At 43.1% G+C, this 15,187-nt stretch overlaps 1 protein-coding gene across 1 annotated transcript in view; it reads left to right on the forward strand.

Annotated features, from left to right (window-relative positions):
- The first annotated feature begins 1,087 nt into the window (after positions 1 to 1,087).
- The window catches only part of LOC144936487 (importin-7-like), a 45,244-nt gene continuing 31,144 nt past the window's right edge, over positions 1,088 to 15,187 (forward strand). The window contains exons 1-5 of the mRNA XM_078863590.1: positions 1,088 to 1,221; positions 11,388 to 11,469; positions 12,009 to 12,174; positions 13,128 to 13,286; positions 13,694 to 13,850. Of these exons, the coding sequence (XP_078719716.1) occupies positions 1,138 to 1,221; positions 11,388 to 11,469; positions 12,009 to 12,174; positions 13,128 to 13,286; positions 13,694 to 13,850 (648 nt within the window). The 5' untranslated portion in view covers positions 1,088 to 1,137. The remainder of the gene's footprint in view (positions 1,222 to 11,387; positions 11,470 to 12,008; positions 12,175 to 13,127; positions 13,287 to 13,693; positions 13,851 to 15,187) is intronic.

Genomic DNA, 15,187 nt, shown 5'->3' on the forward strand with positions numbered 1-15,187 from the left:
CAGGCTTTACCATGCTTGGCTTCCGATATCGGGCGCACTCCATGTGATTTGGTCAGAGGCACAATTTCGGAAACCAATGAACTACAAGATCACCAATAAAAAAAGAGACCCCCAATACAAACCATTGTGCAATTTGCCTATACACTAGAGTACTCTCTCATTGCGCCACAATATTTAGTGGGAGTGCATTGAGCAAGGCGTGCACAAGCAAATAAAAAACCCCTAAACAAATGTGTCAATAACACTGCCTTGAAAGGAAAACAAATACATAATCGGCGGACCTGTCGGGCAATGACACTTCAAAAAGCAATCAGAATTGTAATACTTATTTATACTGGAGGAATCCGATAAGCTATCAGTTCAGAACGTTGCAACAACAATTTATTTAGCCAATGCTTTTTTACACGTGACTTTTATACATTCATTTTCTACCGACGTGACTTTACCGAAATAACCAAAGAGTATGGAGTTCTGCAGTCATGAAAGCTTCAAATCAAGATTGACTTTTATACAGTTAGAGCAAAACAATATAAAAAAAACACGATAGGAGTGCAAAGTTTAGGAAATGTAAACAAATCACTTTAAAATATATATGAAAATAAAACTACATTTACTACCATAATGAGCCATGAATGTGTGTCCCGCGCGTAACGTCATTCCCTCATTAATAATATTCTCACTGTTATTCTGTGTTCTTTCGGTAAAGTCACGTAGAAGGAAAATAATAAAATAATACAAATATAAAACAATAAAAAACGTAGAAGGGAAATAATAAAATAATACACATATAAAACAATAAAAAACGTAAAAGGGAAATAATAAATTAATACAAATATATAACAATAAAAAACAATGTTTTATATTTGTATTATTTTATTATTTCCTTTCTACGTGACTTTACCGAAAGAACCAAGAATATGAATCCCTGCAGTCACGAAAAATTCTCAATGTTCTCAATTGTGGGGGGGGGGGTAACCACCCGGACCACGTGCGGCACGAGACGCCCGGAAGTGCCCCAACCCACGTGCTCCACACGCCCGACCGACCGACCGGCCGGCGAAACACGTGGGGGCCGCGGAAAAACCCAAGAAACGGAATCTCCGCGCATGCGCAGTCGGGGACCCCGCCGCGTCCGTGATGGAGGCCGCGAAGATTGTAGCGGCCTTGAGCGGCACCATCGACTCGAACCAGCGCGCGGCGGCCGAGGCTGAGCTCGACAATGTAAGGGTTTGTTTCGCCTCTGAGTCCCCCCCCTATATATTCCACACCTTGACAAACCATCACGGCAGGTTGCTTTTCGCCCGACCGACTGCGGGTGTACGCAGTCGCCGATAGCCGCTTCACCGCACACTGACCCCCCCACCTCTACTCGCATGGCGGGGCTGCCCGTGGAGGCTCGCCTCGGTTGGGCAGAGGCGCTAGGCGAGCAGCGTGTCCACTCTGCCGGCTAGGCCCTACAACGTGGTGTATGTTGCCCGGGGTTTCGCGGTTTATTTTGCGTCTCCCGGTGAAATGTTTCGCTTGGTAACGTGCGTCCGATTTGCGAGAGAGGCGTGGGATGGCTTATTGTATGCGCACCGTGCAGTGGTTTAATGTAGCGTGGGGTTATTGACGCCGTGGATTCGCTGGGGAGGAGAGAACGCTTAACATGTGGCCGCGCGGGGTGAATTAAAACGAAGGGATTAGTGGTATTTCGTGTTAACTCAAATTGCTTTTAAGAGTATATCGGTCGTGATTACATAACAATGCTATGAGGCCATTATAATATTTTTGTAGTTATTCGCAATAACATTTATCCGTACTTCATTCTAGCGCTGCTAGATGAATGGTCTTCTTGACGCCCATGCTTAATGCTCAACCATTCTTACCTAGTGGCCAGGGTCTTAGAACCCCAGTTTTATATTGAGTGAACAATTTGGGGTTTAGATTTATACGTATTCAAATATCAATTATTTTTTTGACTAGTTAAAGTTACCATTTGCGCGCGTATACATTATTAATAGTTTGCATTCATTTCCGTTGGCTCTGTGGTGCTGCGATCAGAGGAACTTAACGGGCAATCTTCGGAAGACTTTAAAGAGTTTTACGTTTTCAACAAGAGGGCAACTCGACTGGCATTTCTTAGAGCAGAGTGGGAAAGTGGTCCCATCAAGAGACTTGATTGATGGGATAACTTTGCTGTAATCGCCAGCTTTTTCAACTTGTCATTTGCACACTACAAAATAAAATAACGTCGAATGACCATCGCTGACAATCGGCTGGCACCACCATCTTGCCTTGGTGGGCAGGGAGATGATTGAACTCTTAAATAAAATTCGACACCCTTGCAACAAAAAACCCCCCCAAAAACACAGTGCTGACTGTTCGTGCCAGGGTTTAAAAGCCCAGGGTGCCCTGTTACATTGTTAAATGTGTGTACAGTACCGTCTAGTCGAACAAATGAGTTGGGGAGCAAAGTTGGCAGCAGTATATAAAACGTGTGCATTGCTTTCATCACGAATCAACACTCGCATTGTAACTTGGAAACATTTGCCTGTAGGCAGTTTAGTTTGTTCTGAAAATTAGCCGTTGGTCAAAACTGTCTATACAATTGTATATGCATTGCTAAAAACTAACAGTATATACATTGGTAATGATGATAGTAGGAGGCTGTAGAATATATATATTTTCCTAATTTAACATTTTTCAGTCTGATGTCTGATGAAAGACTCACAGTTGGAGTGGAATAACTGGAGTGAAGGCTGCTTATGGAGTGGTTGCTGTACAGCTTAAAGGCATTATATAATCCAAGCATTCCATAATTAAAAACAGTCTAGCATGTCCCATAAATGTTCTTTAAACTATCATGTTTCAGTGTTAATACAATACACAGGGCATTATTATGCCCCGTTTCCTTTTCACTACGTTAATGTTTTACAAACTATGAGTAGAATTGCTGTACACAACCCACGACCTACTGAGTGTTGTGAAAACTTTAAACTGCAATACCCTTTAGTTAACCAGTTTTGTTTTATCTCACTGAAATAACCTGATAAGCAGGGTAAAATGTTGGCAGTGCTTCTGTATATTACCAGTTTCAAGAGCCGGAGGAATCTTGAAATACCATCAGTATTTTAAAAGTACACAGATTTCCAATTTTTACACCCTCCCCCATTTACCTGACTTCTGTAAGAGTTCATCTTCATCAGCTATGATTAATCCACTGCTAAATTAAGTTTATTTCTACATCATCCCTCAAGATTGTATGATGCTATAATCCATCTCGCGCATGCATCGTTGCGTTGGGCATGCTTTGAGGTCCAACCTTTTTCGTACATTCCGTCACTATTTTCGTTAATTGATCACCATCCCGTCTAGATATGTCGTGCCCAAACCCACTTTCATGAAGCCGGTATGTCAGTGGAACCCCCAACACGTGTGTCTCTGTTTAATACGTAGGCTTTCGCGACCAATATAATAAAAGTTTTTGGGTTACATCGCGTTATTTATAAGTGTGTCGCAACCCTCCACCGCCCGATATGGCCAATCAGTAAAAAATTGTGTGGGCTAAAGTAGTGAACTATTTGTCTTTTGTTAACGTGACAAACTTTTCTCAAAACCAGAAGATTGGAGAAACTCCGCATTAAGCGGGTTAAATGTATGTCTTCGCTGTAGTGATGTCCCGATCAGATTATGATAATAAAATTAAAATATTTACTGGAGGAAGATACCTATATTAAAATTAAACGAGATCCAACCAATACTTTAGAACGCAAGACTTCTGCAATCATTGCAAATTCATTAATCCCCAACACTGAGCAATACCAAATTAAGCCACTGGCCTCAAAACCACCAAGATTCTATGGGCTACCAAAAATTCATAAAATCGGTATCCCATTACGACCCATAGTAAGTACAATAGGCTCTGCCACATATAAATTAGCAAAATATGTAACTTATCAAATACAGGCCTACATTGGAAGGACATCTTCATTTATAAGGAATTCAGAATATCTTGTCAATGTGATGTGACTTAACCCTAATGATATTCTGGTAAGTTTTGATGTAATTACTCTGTTCACCAAGGTTCCATTTAACGAGTCACTTAAATTACTTGATACACTGGTAAAAAAGACGGGTTTACCAGAAGATATTCCAAAACTAGCTGACCGTTGTCTAAATAACACTTATTTCTTGTGGAGAGGTGACTTTCTGGATTTGAAGTTTTCGTGACTGCAGGAATCCATACTCTTTGGTTCTTTCGGTAAAGTCACGTAGGTAGAAAATAAATCACGACGAAAGTTCCCACCTGATGACGGACGCTTGTGTTGCGCCCGAAACGTCGTGATTTATTTTATTTTATACCTACGTGACTTTACCGAAAGAACCAAAGAGTAGAGGTGACTTTAAACAAAAGGAAGAAGCAGCAATGGGCTCTCCTTTGTCTCCTGCTATAGCAAATCTGTACATGGAAAACTTTGAAACAAGAGCACTTACCTCAAGTACATTAAAACCATCTTTTTGGTTTAGATATGTCGATGATACTCTGATTGTCTAGCCCAGGGGTCTGCAACCTTTAAGACATAAAGAGCCACTTGGACCCGTTTCCGAAGGAAAAAATAAACTGGGAGCCGCAAAACCATTGCAACTATTAAAACAAATATAACACTGCATATATTGTTTCTTACCTTATTGCTATATACAGGATCGTGCAGTCAGCTGTCAATCTGAATAAAAAAAAGGACTTTTTCACTTAACAATGTAAAATATATTTTTGCAAATTAATAGCTAAATTACCTGGTTAATGGGATTTTTGCTCCTGAACCTCAGTGCACAGTGTCTGCACATCAGGGCTGTAAGACGTCACCTTCATTTTCACACAGGCTTGCAAGCTGTCATCTGTGAGGCGTGATCGATGTTTGTTTTTAATATAGTTCATGTTGGAGAAGACCTGCTCACATACATATGTGGAGCCGAAGATCGACAGGACTCCAAATGCATACTTTTTCATGTTTATATAAGTGTTGGGGATGGCATTCCATGTTTCGAATACAAGTTTGTCCTGTTTGGGAAGGTTTTCAATATCACTCCATTTATGATTCTGAGCCAGAATGGCCTTCTGACGGGCAACATCCTCAAGAGTAGCGGTCAAGCATTTGAACTTGGACACCCATATATCTTTGTCGGCTATATCGGCCAGTTCCATCTCAAGATCAGGTTGACTTACACCTGCAAATGCAGTCATATTCAATAGGGATGGATCGATCGCCAGGGGAGTGACAGGGAAGGATAATGTCGTTTTTTCCTCTCTGAACTCACAGAATCGTTTCCCAAACGAACTTTGCATTGTGGTGATTGCAGACTTGAAATATTCCAAATTTATCGTATCATGACTTTGTTTGAACTCTCTCAAAGAGGGAAAGTGAGACAGTGTACCTCTCTGTAAATCTTTGACAAACACTGTCAACTTGCGCTCGAATGCCAAAACCTCCTCCAGCATGTGCAGGGCTGTGCCTCCTTTCCCCTGAAGGGTTGTATTTAGCGTGTTTAGATGTGCTGTCATGTCTTCCATAAAATGTAATTTTTCCAGCCACTCTGGCTGTTCCAGCTCAGCAAAGGTGAGCTCTTTGCTGCCCAGGAAGGTTTTTACTTCTTCCAAACATGTGACAAAGCAACGGCAACGTTATTGCCTGTCACCGGGCGGGCAGTGTGGAGCTGAGCGGCGACCTGTCAGCAGCGGCAACGCCAGAGCAGGTGTCACAGTGCGCCTCCTCCCCTCGCTAGCATCCGCCCCGGAGCCGCGGTCAAGGTTCAAAAGAGCCGCATGCGGCTCCGGAGCCGCAGGTTGCCGACCCCTGGTCTAGCCACATGGTAAAAATACATGTAATGAATTTTGAAATCATCTCAATGTGCAAAACCTAGCCATTCAGTTCACCATGGAAATGGAGGTGATCGTCACACTCCCCTTGGATATTTTGCTTGGATGCGGTCAAAATGGCAAAATAACACACAGCGTCTACCAAAAGGGAACGCTGATTCGCATCATCACCCAATACAGAAATCCTCTCTCATCAAGACGTTCTTAGTTTAACACGTAGGCTTTCGCGACCAATATTGTTCATAATCAACGATTTTTGGGTTTAGATCGCGTTATTTATAAATGTGTCGTAACCCTCCACCACCCAACACGGCCAATCAGTAAAAAAGTGTTACGTTGACAAAAGACAAATAGTTCACTGCTTTAGCCCACCGGTGTGTTGAAGCGTGAAACCACAACATTTACAATTTGAGTACGACGTTTCGCTGGTAATTGCATCCAGCATCATCGGGCAATTCGCCAGAATGGCATCCAGCATCATCGGGCGAATTGCCCGATGATGCCGGATGCAATTACCAGCGAAACGTCGTACTCAAATTGTAAATGTTGTGGTTTCACGCTTCAACACACCGGTGGGCTAAAGCAGTGAACTATTTGTCTTTTGTCAACGTGACACTTTTTTACTGATTGGCCATGTTGGGTGGTGGAGGGTTACGACACATTTATAAATAACGCGATCTAAACCCAAAAATCGTTGATTATGAAGACGTTCTTACATCGGGCAAAGACAGTGTCAGATGGTCAAAGTTTAAGGAAAGAGATTAAACATTTTAAAGAAGCACTAAGACGGAATGGCTACAATAATGCTCAAATTAAGAGCATTGAAGGCCAAATCAAGATCGAACAACAATACTGTTGAAAGTGATCGGATTATCAAAACAATTAACATACAATATATCTCGGGAGTTGACAAATTAGCCCGTGTTTTGCAAAAGCAAAACATTAAAGTAAGATTTGGTACGGTACACAAAATAAAAAAACTAGTGTCATGTACTAAAGATGAATTCCCGAAGTTATCAACAGTAGGTGTATATCGGAGCGATTGCTTATGCGGTAAGTGTTATATTGGACAGACGAGACGTAACATTAGCGTAAGACTAAAAGAACACCAAAGGAACATTACATTATCTCAAACACAGCTGTCAGCAGTGGCAGAGCATGCTTGCCAACAAGGACATTCAATTGATTTTGATACCGTTGAAGTGTTATGCAGAACTAATTATTACTGGCCAAGATTAGTTAGATAATCAATTGAAATTGAGAAGAATTCAAATAATTTCAATCGCTGTGATAGCTATAGACTCAGTGCAGCCTGGAAGCATATTATTAAGTAATACACAACACATATTGCAATTCCTTACAGGTGAGTCACATGCTAAGTGGCTGATTACTCACTCATCTATTACATAATTGTATACACCTCCGCGTCTGATCTCGAATCATGATGGGGTTCAACAATGATGTAATCCTGCACTATTTAAGACCAGAAGCAGGTGGATGGCTTCACTATTCTCGCAAATCTCCAGAAGATGCTGGATGTAATTTCCAGCGAAACTTCGTACTACTCAAATTGTAAATGTTGTGGATCCACTCTTCAACACACCGGTGGGCTAAAGTAGTGAACTATTTGTCTTTTGTCATCGTGACACAACTTTTTACTGATTGGCGGTGTTGGGTGTACTTAACTCCACGACTGGGACACCAATCAATCCGAAATCAGTGCTACTCCGCCATGTCGAAACCCAGCTAGGACGATTGTGCTGAAACCCTGAACGCTCTTACGCACCGTAGTGCATCGTGTACAGCTCGTCGAGATGAGTCGATTGCCGCATCGCCGACCATCAGCAGACTAAACATGACTGCATCACGGACATTATGCGAGAGCCGGGGTACTGCCATAAGGCTCGTATATCAGGTGATGCCCCTTGGTGGACTACGTTTGGGACAGCAAAAGGCAATGCAGGAAAATCCGTTATTCTGTCCTTCTATGCTCCTATATGTTTGTAACCTGCCTTGACCAACCTGAATCGGTGGATTGAAACAGTTGTAAAGTTAGATGATGATGATATATTCATATAGGCTTCTGGTGGTACCGTTGTTTTAATTTCTTTATTATTTAAGTTGCTCAATTATCTTGTTTAAACCATTAACCAGCTGATTTTCACCCACATCGTCTTCCTTGGTTCTTAGTGATATGTGATTGTCAATACAGTTATTTGCCGAGTGCTCTGTCTACGAGAGACAATCTTGCACATGGAGTATTAACCACAATGTAATTCATTGTGCTGCTCTAGCTGCTCTAAGCTCCACTCGCACCAGAATTTTAATGAGGTGCTTCATTGAGGGAGGGAGGTGGAGTGTTAATGTTCTGCTGCACCTAATAAATTTGTGGTCACTCCGCCCAGTGTTTTTATCCCACAATGCGTCTTTGTTTACCTCATTAGTGTGAGCTAAAGCCAACATTCACGTGTCCCTGGTGGGCTGATGTATGTGCAGAAGTTGGGTAATTTGTTCAGCGTAGGTTCCATGAGTGCTGCCCTGCAGGTGTGTAGGTGGCTTGCATTTGTCCCAAGTCGCGTTGTGGTGACAAAGTTGTCGATTTGCATGGTTGGCGACATATACGGTGCAAAAAAAGTTGTACATACATTAAACCACTTATCCCAAACCTGTGTCCCCATTTTGTTTTTAGAATTCATGGATGAGCTACAATGTGGCTATGTCTATTGCAGAGACTTCATTATATGTTTTGGTATTTTTTTTAATTAACATGAAGTTGTACTTGGTCGTTTTCTGTGGCCATGCCTCTTGTTACAAGTTATACATTTTAGACATTCATCTTGAACCTTAAAATCCTATAGGTGTCTCAGTCTTTGTGTGTTATTGCATCCTTTGGTTTGTGTGTGCATATCTGTTCATATAATGTGGTTATTTAGCTGCCAGCTGATAAACTGAAAAGTGCAGAATCGCATGAGAAGTTACGTTTGGAATTCGAATTTATTTGATTTGTGACACGGATGATCCCACTTAGCCATGGTGCGTGAGCACAGCAGCAACAAAAAACAAAAGACAACACCAACATTGCAGAGAATGAGTTCTCCACAGGGTCCTCAAGGAATATTGCACAGCTAACAAATGAGGTGTTTGACGATCATAAACGAAACGATGAAATATAAAAAAAACTGCAAGTGTTGCGGCAAGATGCGCAAGAGAAAACGTATGTACAGGTGCAAGTAAGGTCTATATTTTAATTCTAGATTTGAAGTTTTCGTGACTGCAAGGATTCATACTCTTTGCTTTTTTCGGTAAAGTCACGTAGGTAAAAATATAAAATGAAATAAATGAAAAAAAAGAAAAAACTAATTAAGTTATTTTTTTCCCATATTCATTTTATATTTTTACCTACGTGACTTTACCGAAAAACCAAAGAGTATGTATATATTTTAGTCTAACAGTTACATAAACACACAAAGCGAAAAACCTCGATGCAATCGGTGCCAGAATAAAGTTGTGTGCAAGTCAGCTCTGTGTTTTGACCTAATAGGGGTATAAAGTGGAGGGGGGAACTGAGTTGTAGATGAGCAGCAAGGGTATTCCAGAGAAGTGGAGCAGCATCACGGAAAACTTTTTACCAGAGGGGAACACCTCCAATAAGACATCCTGCCGGTGTATTCACCAGCGGGCTTTGGGAAAGCCACAAGAAGAGATGATTGTTGGCAAACAAAAGAGGGAACACCCCAAGGAGACGTTGCCCACAGAGATGGAGCGACGAAAGCAGCTCTTATGCAGTTCTCTAGACTGTTATATCGCGAGGCTACGAGGCATGGCCACAATTTGGGGAGATCTTGGTGCAGGAAGGGATAGATGTAAACGTATTGTACAGAATCTAAGTGTGAACGACAAGGGACGTGTACATATCTGCGGGTTGTTGTGCTGTTGCTCGCACGATCTGTGAAATTGCAACATCCTGCGTATTTTTTTTTATTTTCGAGCTAGACAGAACATACTCGTCGATGCGTTACGTGTACTGTTTGAGGTGCATCTTCGTTAGCCCCTCTCCTTGAAAGTAAATTCTTTTTTCTCCATGATTTCATAATGTACACATCTGCATAAGTGTACAGCATTTTCAGATGTGATCACATTTAAGTGGTTTATAAATGTCAATTTTATTGATTCCTGCTCAAAAGTAATCGCTGCTCTTTCACAGGCTGTCGTTTTTTTGGCTTGGCATGACAACGTTGAGCTTTAATTACACGTTCTTAATATAGTAATAGATTATGGGTAACCTTAACGATATAGGTTGCACAGCTAATATGATTGACTGGATCTCGTCCTAATGTTGTTTGACTAGTTTCAAATGCAACAATCTAAGTTTTGTATTGTTTTTTTTGGGATTGTCATTCAAACTTGCTACCCCTCCCCTACTGGACATCTGTAAAAAAATAACGTCATAACTCATCGAATTCCTCCTGCAGTCAAAATAAAGATTCTGATAATTGCTTCATCCATTTGGTTAAATATTTTTCAACTTACCAGTGACCTGTAACAATTTTTCGTGTTAGCCACTTGTTTACTTTATAGTTTGAATTTGACTGTCAGTGGTGGCGGGTCTTCATGACATGAGGTTTGCCAGATCATTACGTGGCCTAACCCATGAATAGATCAGGAATCGGATAATGCGTAAAGCTCCACCAATGCGTTCTTGGTTTGTACAGCACAACCACAAAACAACCGACGTGGTAGCTAATGGATACGTTCTCATTTCGGGTAAAGTAACTAATAATGCAGAATTTCTCATTTCTAAATTGCGTTCACCACTTTATAATTGCGCTTTTTTGTTTGCGATCATTTATCACATACGCTGAGACATCACAAGCATTCCGTGAGCTGAGCCATGGTATAAACTATTTGTGTTCAAACAGCTGCATCAAATTCCATCGCACTCATTGGAGGCAGGCCAGACACTAGGGCGTTTCTTGTGTGTGTAGTCCTGCATTTTCTGTGTACATTTTTTGGTGCATCCTTTGTCATGAACATCGACGTACGGTCCTTGTCTCACGACACATCCAAGTTGATGCTTACTCAGATATGTTCTTTCAATTTTGTTGTTACAAACGTAACAGTTTCATATTTAAGTATTTTGGTACTTTCCACGTAAAGTTGTGAACACGTTGGCATAGAAAAATTCTGTACCGAGGTTGCTGTATGCTTTGATAAGTTAATAATGGTTTAACTTGTTCAATGTCCATTCTTTGTCTTATCATGCCAATGTGCTCTGTACAAGTCCCAATACGAAGTTGCCATTAAAAGTTGGGTTACCGTAAAAAATAGCTTCTTAGCTCAATGGGCCTTTCTTGAATAGACCAACTGTACTGCGCATTCTCACAAGAAATCCCATTTACAGGTTAGCTCAAGAGTAAAAAAACTAAATACAAATGACAACTTTTTTCTTGAAGTCGTTAATAATGTTGGAATGGATGAAGGTTGCTGCGAACATAACCTAATTCCTTGCCATTCTTGTGCCCGCCCACAGGCCTGTAAGATCAACGAGTTCTCTCCCATGCTGCTACAGATCGTCATGTCGGAAGCCGTTGATCTGTCCGTGCGGCAAGCAGGTGAGTGCCTCGCGTAACCCTCGCAGTGAGTCGCACTCTTTAAGAAATATACAACCCCCAAAAATAAATATTTTATTACCTCTCGTCTGCTGTACATCCGAGCTACGCTGGGGCCGTGCTAAGCTAGCCCCGTGCGGTGCCAGCTTGTTTTTCAACTGCAAAAGCCGAGCCGTGCTTCTGAAGTCACGCACAGTGATTGCTTTGTTAGCTCCACCGCTGGCCCTGAGCCAGATTCAGATGTCTTGTTAGGCCACCGCATCACAGTTTGTTCTGGCTCAGCAGAGGAAAACAGCCAGTGGAAAAACATCGGTCCTGTGAGTATCCTGCACCGGCTCGGCTCGGATGTGCCATTGGAAAAGGGTTGTTATATTGTAGGCATGAACCTGGGCAAATCTTTGGTAATAAGGAAATAGAATATAAAATGAGGGTCATCGTTTTTTTTCCCCAGCCCTAATTAAGAGTTCACCAACAGAACTGTCCTCTTGAGCGTGACTAAATGGGGGCGGGCGTTTTTTTTCTTGCGTCCGTGACGCACCCAGGCGCCATCTACCTGAAGAACAGCGTCAGCCAGTTCTGGGAGGAGCGCAATGTGGCGGCGGCGTTGGCGGCCGGCGAGGTGGCGCCGTTCTGCTTTCCCGAAGCCGACCGCGCCAAGATCCGCGAGGTCATCGTGGAGGCCATCCTGCACGCGCCCGACATTATCCGGTGAGCGCCTCCGACGAGCACTTCACTCGGAGCTGATGCAACCAAGCCACGTGGGGTCTTGAAACTAGAGCTCTGAACCTGACGGTGTAATTGGATAATGCTAAGTCACAGTCTGTCAGTCCATGGGTAAATAATTCAGTCTGCTTTGCAGCTGTACACTGTACATACCGCTGGTAATGAACCGATGGCGGGTGCTGTATTGAGTATGCCGGATTGTCGCTGTGATGTATTACACGAGTAGTTGATGTACTGTGGAGGGGACCAGCCCTCCTGAGGCTTGGTGTCACCAATTGAGTGCCACCCTTTTACTTGTTTGAGCAGTGGGACACTTTTACTTAGCTGTGATACACTTTGCAAAGTTCGGTTGTCTTTTGGCACTTTTATTAAACACATACTTTTTTTAGGATGGTGCCCATCTATATTTGAAACCTGTGATGTCAATTCTGCATTTCTGTGGCAGAGGCCGGGCTCTCCATTGCGCAACGGGCGTTGACTTTCCCAGAAGTGCGCTTGCTTTTACAGCCCTTTGTCAGTCGACCGATGGATGAATACCTCCCCATACCATGTCACTCATGAGGCTTTTTGACCATTCTTCATGCCGGTTAGAGCAGCATGTTGATGAAGTGGAGATGGGCAAGGAACAGCTTTAACATTGCTTACCATTGATGCTAGCCGTGACTGGGATTAAAACTCGGGCCGCCGGATTCATAGCGCGGCACGCTCACCCACTGTGCCACCAATCACCATTATTTGCAATATTTTAATAATATTGTGGATATGAAATGAGCTCAGGTTTCACATAAACACTTTGCTGTCGTGTGTAATTGATACATGAACCCCTTTGACTCGGTGCCGCCTCGACTCATGTTCACACTTGCTGCACGCGCACTGCCTTCTGCCATGCTGCTTTACACCGCTGACCGTCACGGTGATGTACACGTGGTGTCTCGCAGGGTGCAGCTCACGACATGCATCAACCACATGATCAAGAGCGACTACCCGAGCCGGTGGCCCGGCGTCATCGACAAGATGAGCCTCTATCTGCAGGGCGATGACAGCCGCTTCTGGCTGGGCAGCCTCCTCTGTCTGTACCAGCTCGTGAAGCTATACGAGTGAGTGCGCACACTGCCGAAGGCCGCGAGCGCTCGCAGACGGTCGAGGCAGCGGTGCGTTTCCCACACTGATGTTATTTCCACGTGCTGTGAAATAAGTGGACGTATGTTGAGCCTCTTTAGTACCTTACGGAGTCAACCGTGCTATTGGGAGGTGCGGGGAAGGACAACATTAAACACAAAGCAGTTCTATACAGAAAGCAGTTCCTTCAGCTCGCACTCGGCTGCAGGCGCGGCACTGCCTGCAGTACCTGGTCATATGGCTACCTACTATCTCCTGCGTGCTTAAACGCAGGGATTGGTTTTACCCCCTTCCCTGCTGCTGCTCGCCAGAACGATGGCGTGGAGGGGTCATGAGGTGCTTTCTCTAATTGGGTCCCCCTCGCGCTCTCCCGCTGCTCTGGCAGGTACAAGAAGACGCAGGAGCGAATGCCAATGCTTGCTTCCATGCAGCTCTTCATGCCCGTGCTACAGCAGCGCTTTGTGCAGCTGCTGGCCGACTCGTCAGAGCAGTCCCTGCTCATCCAGAAGCAGATCCTGAAGATCTTCTATGCGCTCGTGCAGGTGCGTGTCCTCGGCATTGTATGACGGACGGGCTTCTGCTGTTGGCGACACTGAGCTACGTCTGGCCAGTGAAGGCTGTTGGAGTTGGCCTGCGTACAGTTACTTTTTGCCGAGCTGCAAGGAGATTAAGGTTGGGGGAGATGAAATGGAGATATGTGGTCTGTCAGAGACCCGGTGTCAAGAGATACACGAGTGAGATGAAAGACAAACGGCAGATTCAGGCAAGAGGTAAAGGTTCGTGAAATGTAAGAGATGAACAAGCGACAGATGAGTGAACTGGGGTGCAAGAAGCACGGATTAGGGGGCACGTATGGATGGTATAATAGCTTGCCATGTGGCCCACAAGAAAGTCCTAATATTTCGATTTAAAGCTTTCGTGACTGCAGGGATTCATCTTCTTGGTTCTTTCGATAAAGGACGGCTGATTGCGTTGTGGCCGAAACGTCATGATAATTATTGTATTATGTTTTATTTTTATTATTTAATTTTTTCCCTTCTACGTGACTTTACCGAAAGAACCAAGAAGATGAGTCCTAATATTATTGCGGCCCACCAGATAATGCGCTTGGAAGAATCCAGTTTTTTGAGATGAATGGGAAAATGCAATGAAGCTTGAATGAAATTTGGTTTAGGTTATCTACCTTGGCGTGCAGTGTGCTTGGGTTTTTTTCAATGTTACAGGGCATTAATCTCTGCCCATGGAAACGCTTTGTTTAGTTTCTCACATCACTGGTTTACAGTTTACTTTGCTTTATTATAAGCAAGTAATTTTTTTTATACAACTTCGTAAACACGTGCAAGGTACTGGAATGCAGGCCTGGTAAGTGTATGAAGGGTGATCGACTTATTGGAATTGGGTGTAGTATACTGCAACCATGAAGATTCGGGATTTGTGACTTGCATCTGTGGACTTGTCACACCCAGGATGATTTAAAACAACTGTGAAATACTGCAGTTATAATATCTTGCTATAAATTTAGCCGTGCTTTAAGAATAATGTGTTTTGTTGGTGAAACAGTCACTCCCATTGTTAAACTGGATGTGTTTCTCTTAATGAGTGGGTTAGTTCGGTAAGTGAATTTCCACGTTGATGTGTCGGTGTCACCCAGTCATACGTCAAGCCGAAATGAAACGACTTTCCGATTGCATTCTTGACGTGTTGCGCAACATCCCATGTTTAAACACTGTATCTTTGTTGCTTCTGTTATGCAACATGTTGGCACACTGCCAAGCAATTAAACTTAGTGATGGTCATTGTCTGTGCAGAATAAAATAGAGGACAAGGATGCCCACCCATGCCCCATTGCCATCCCTCGTTGGCTTGGCGTTGTATCATG

This window comes from Lampetra fluviatilis, chromosome 16 (genome assembly GCF_964198595.1).
Source record: "Lampetra fluviatilis chromosome 16, kcLamFluv1.1, whole genome shotgun sequence".
NCBI lineage: Eukaryota > Metazoa > Chordata > Hyperoartia > Petromyzontiformes > Petromyzontidae > Lampetra > Lampetra fluviatilis.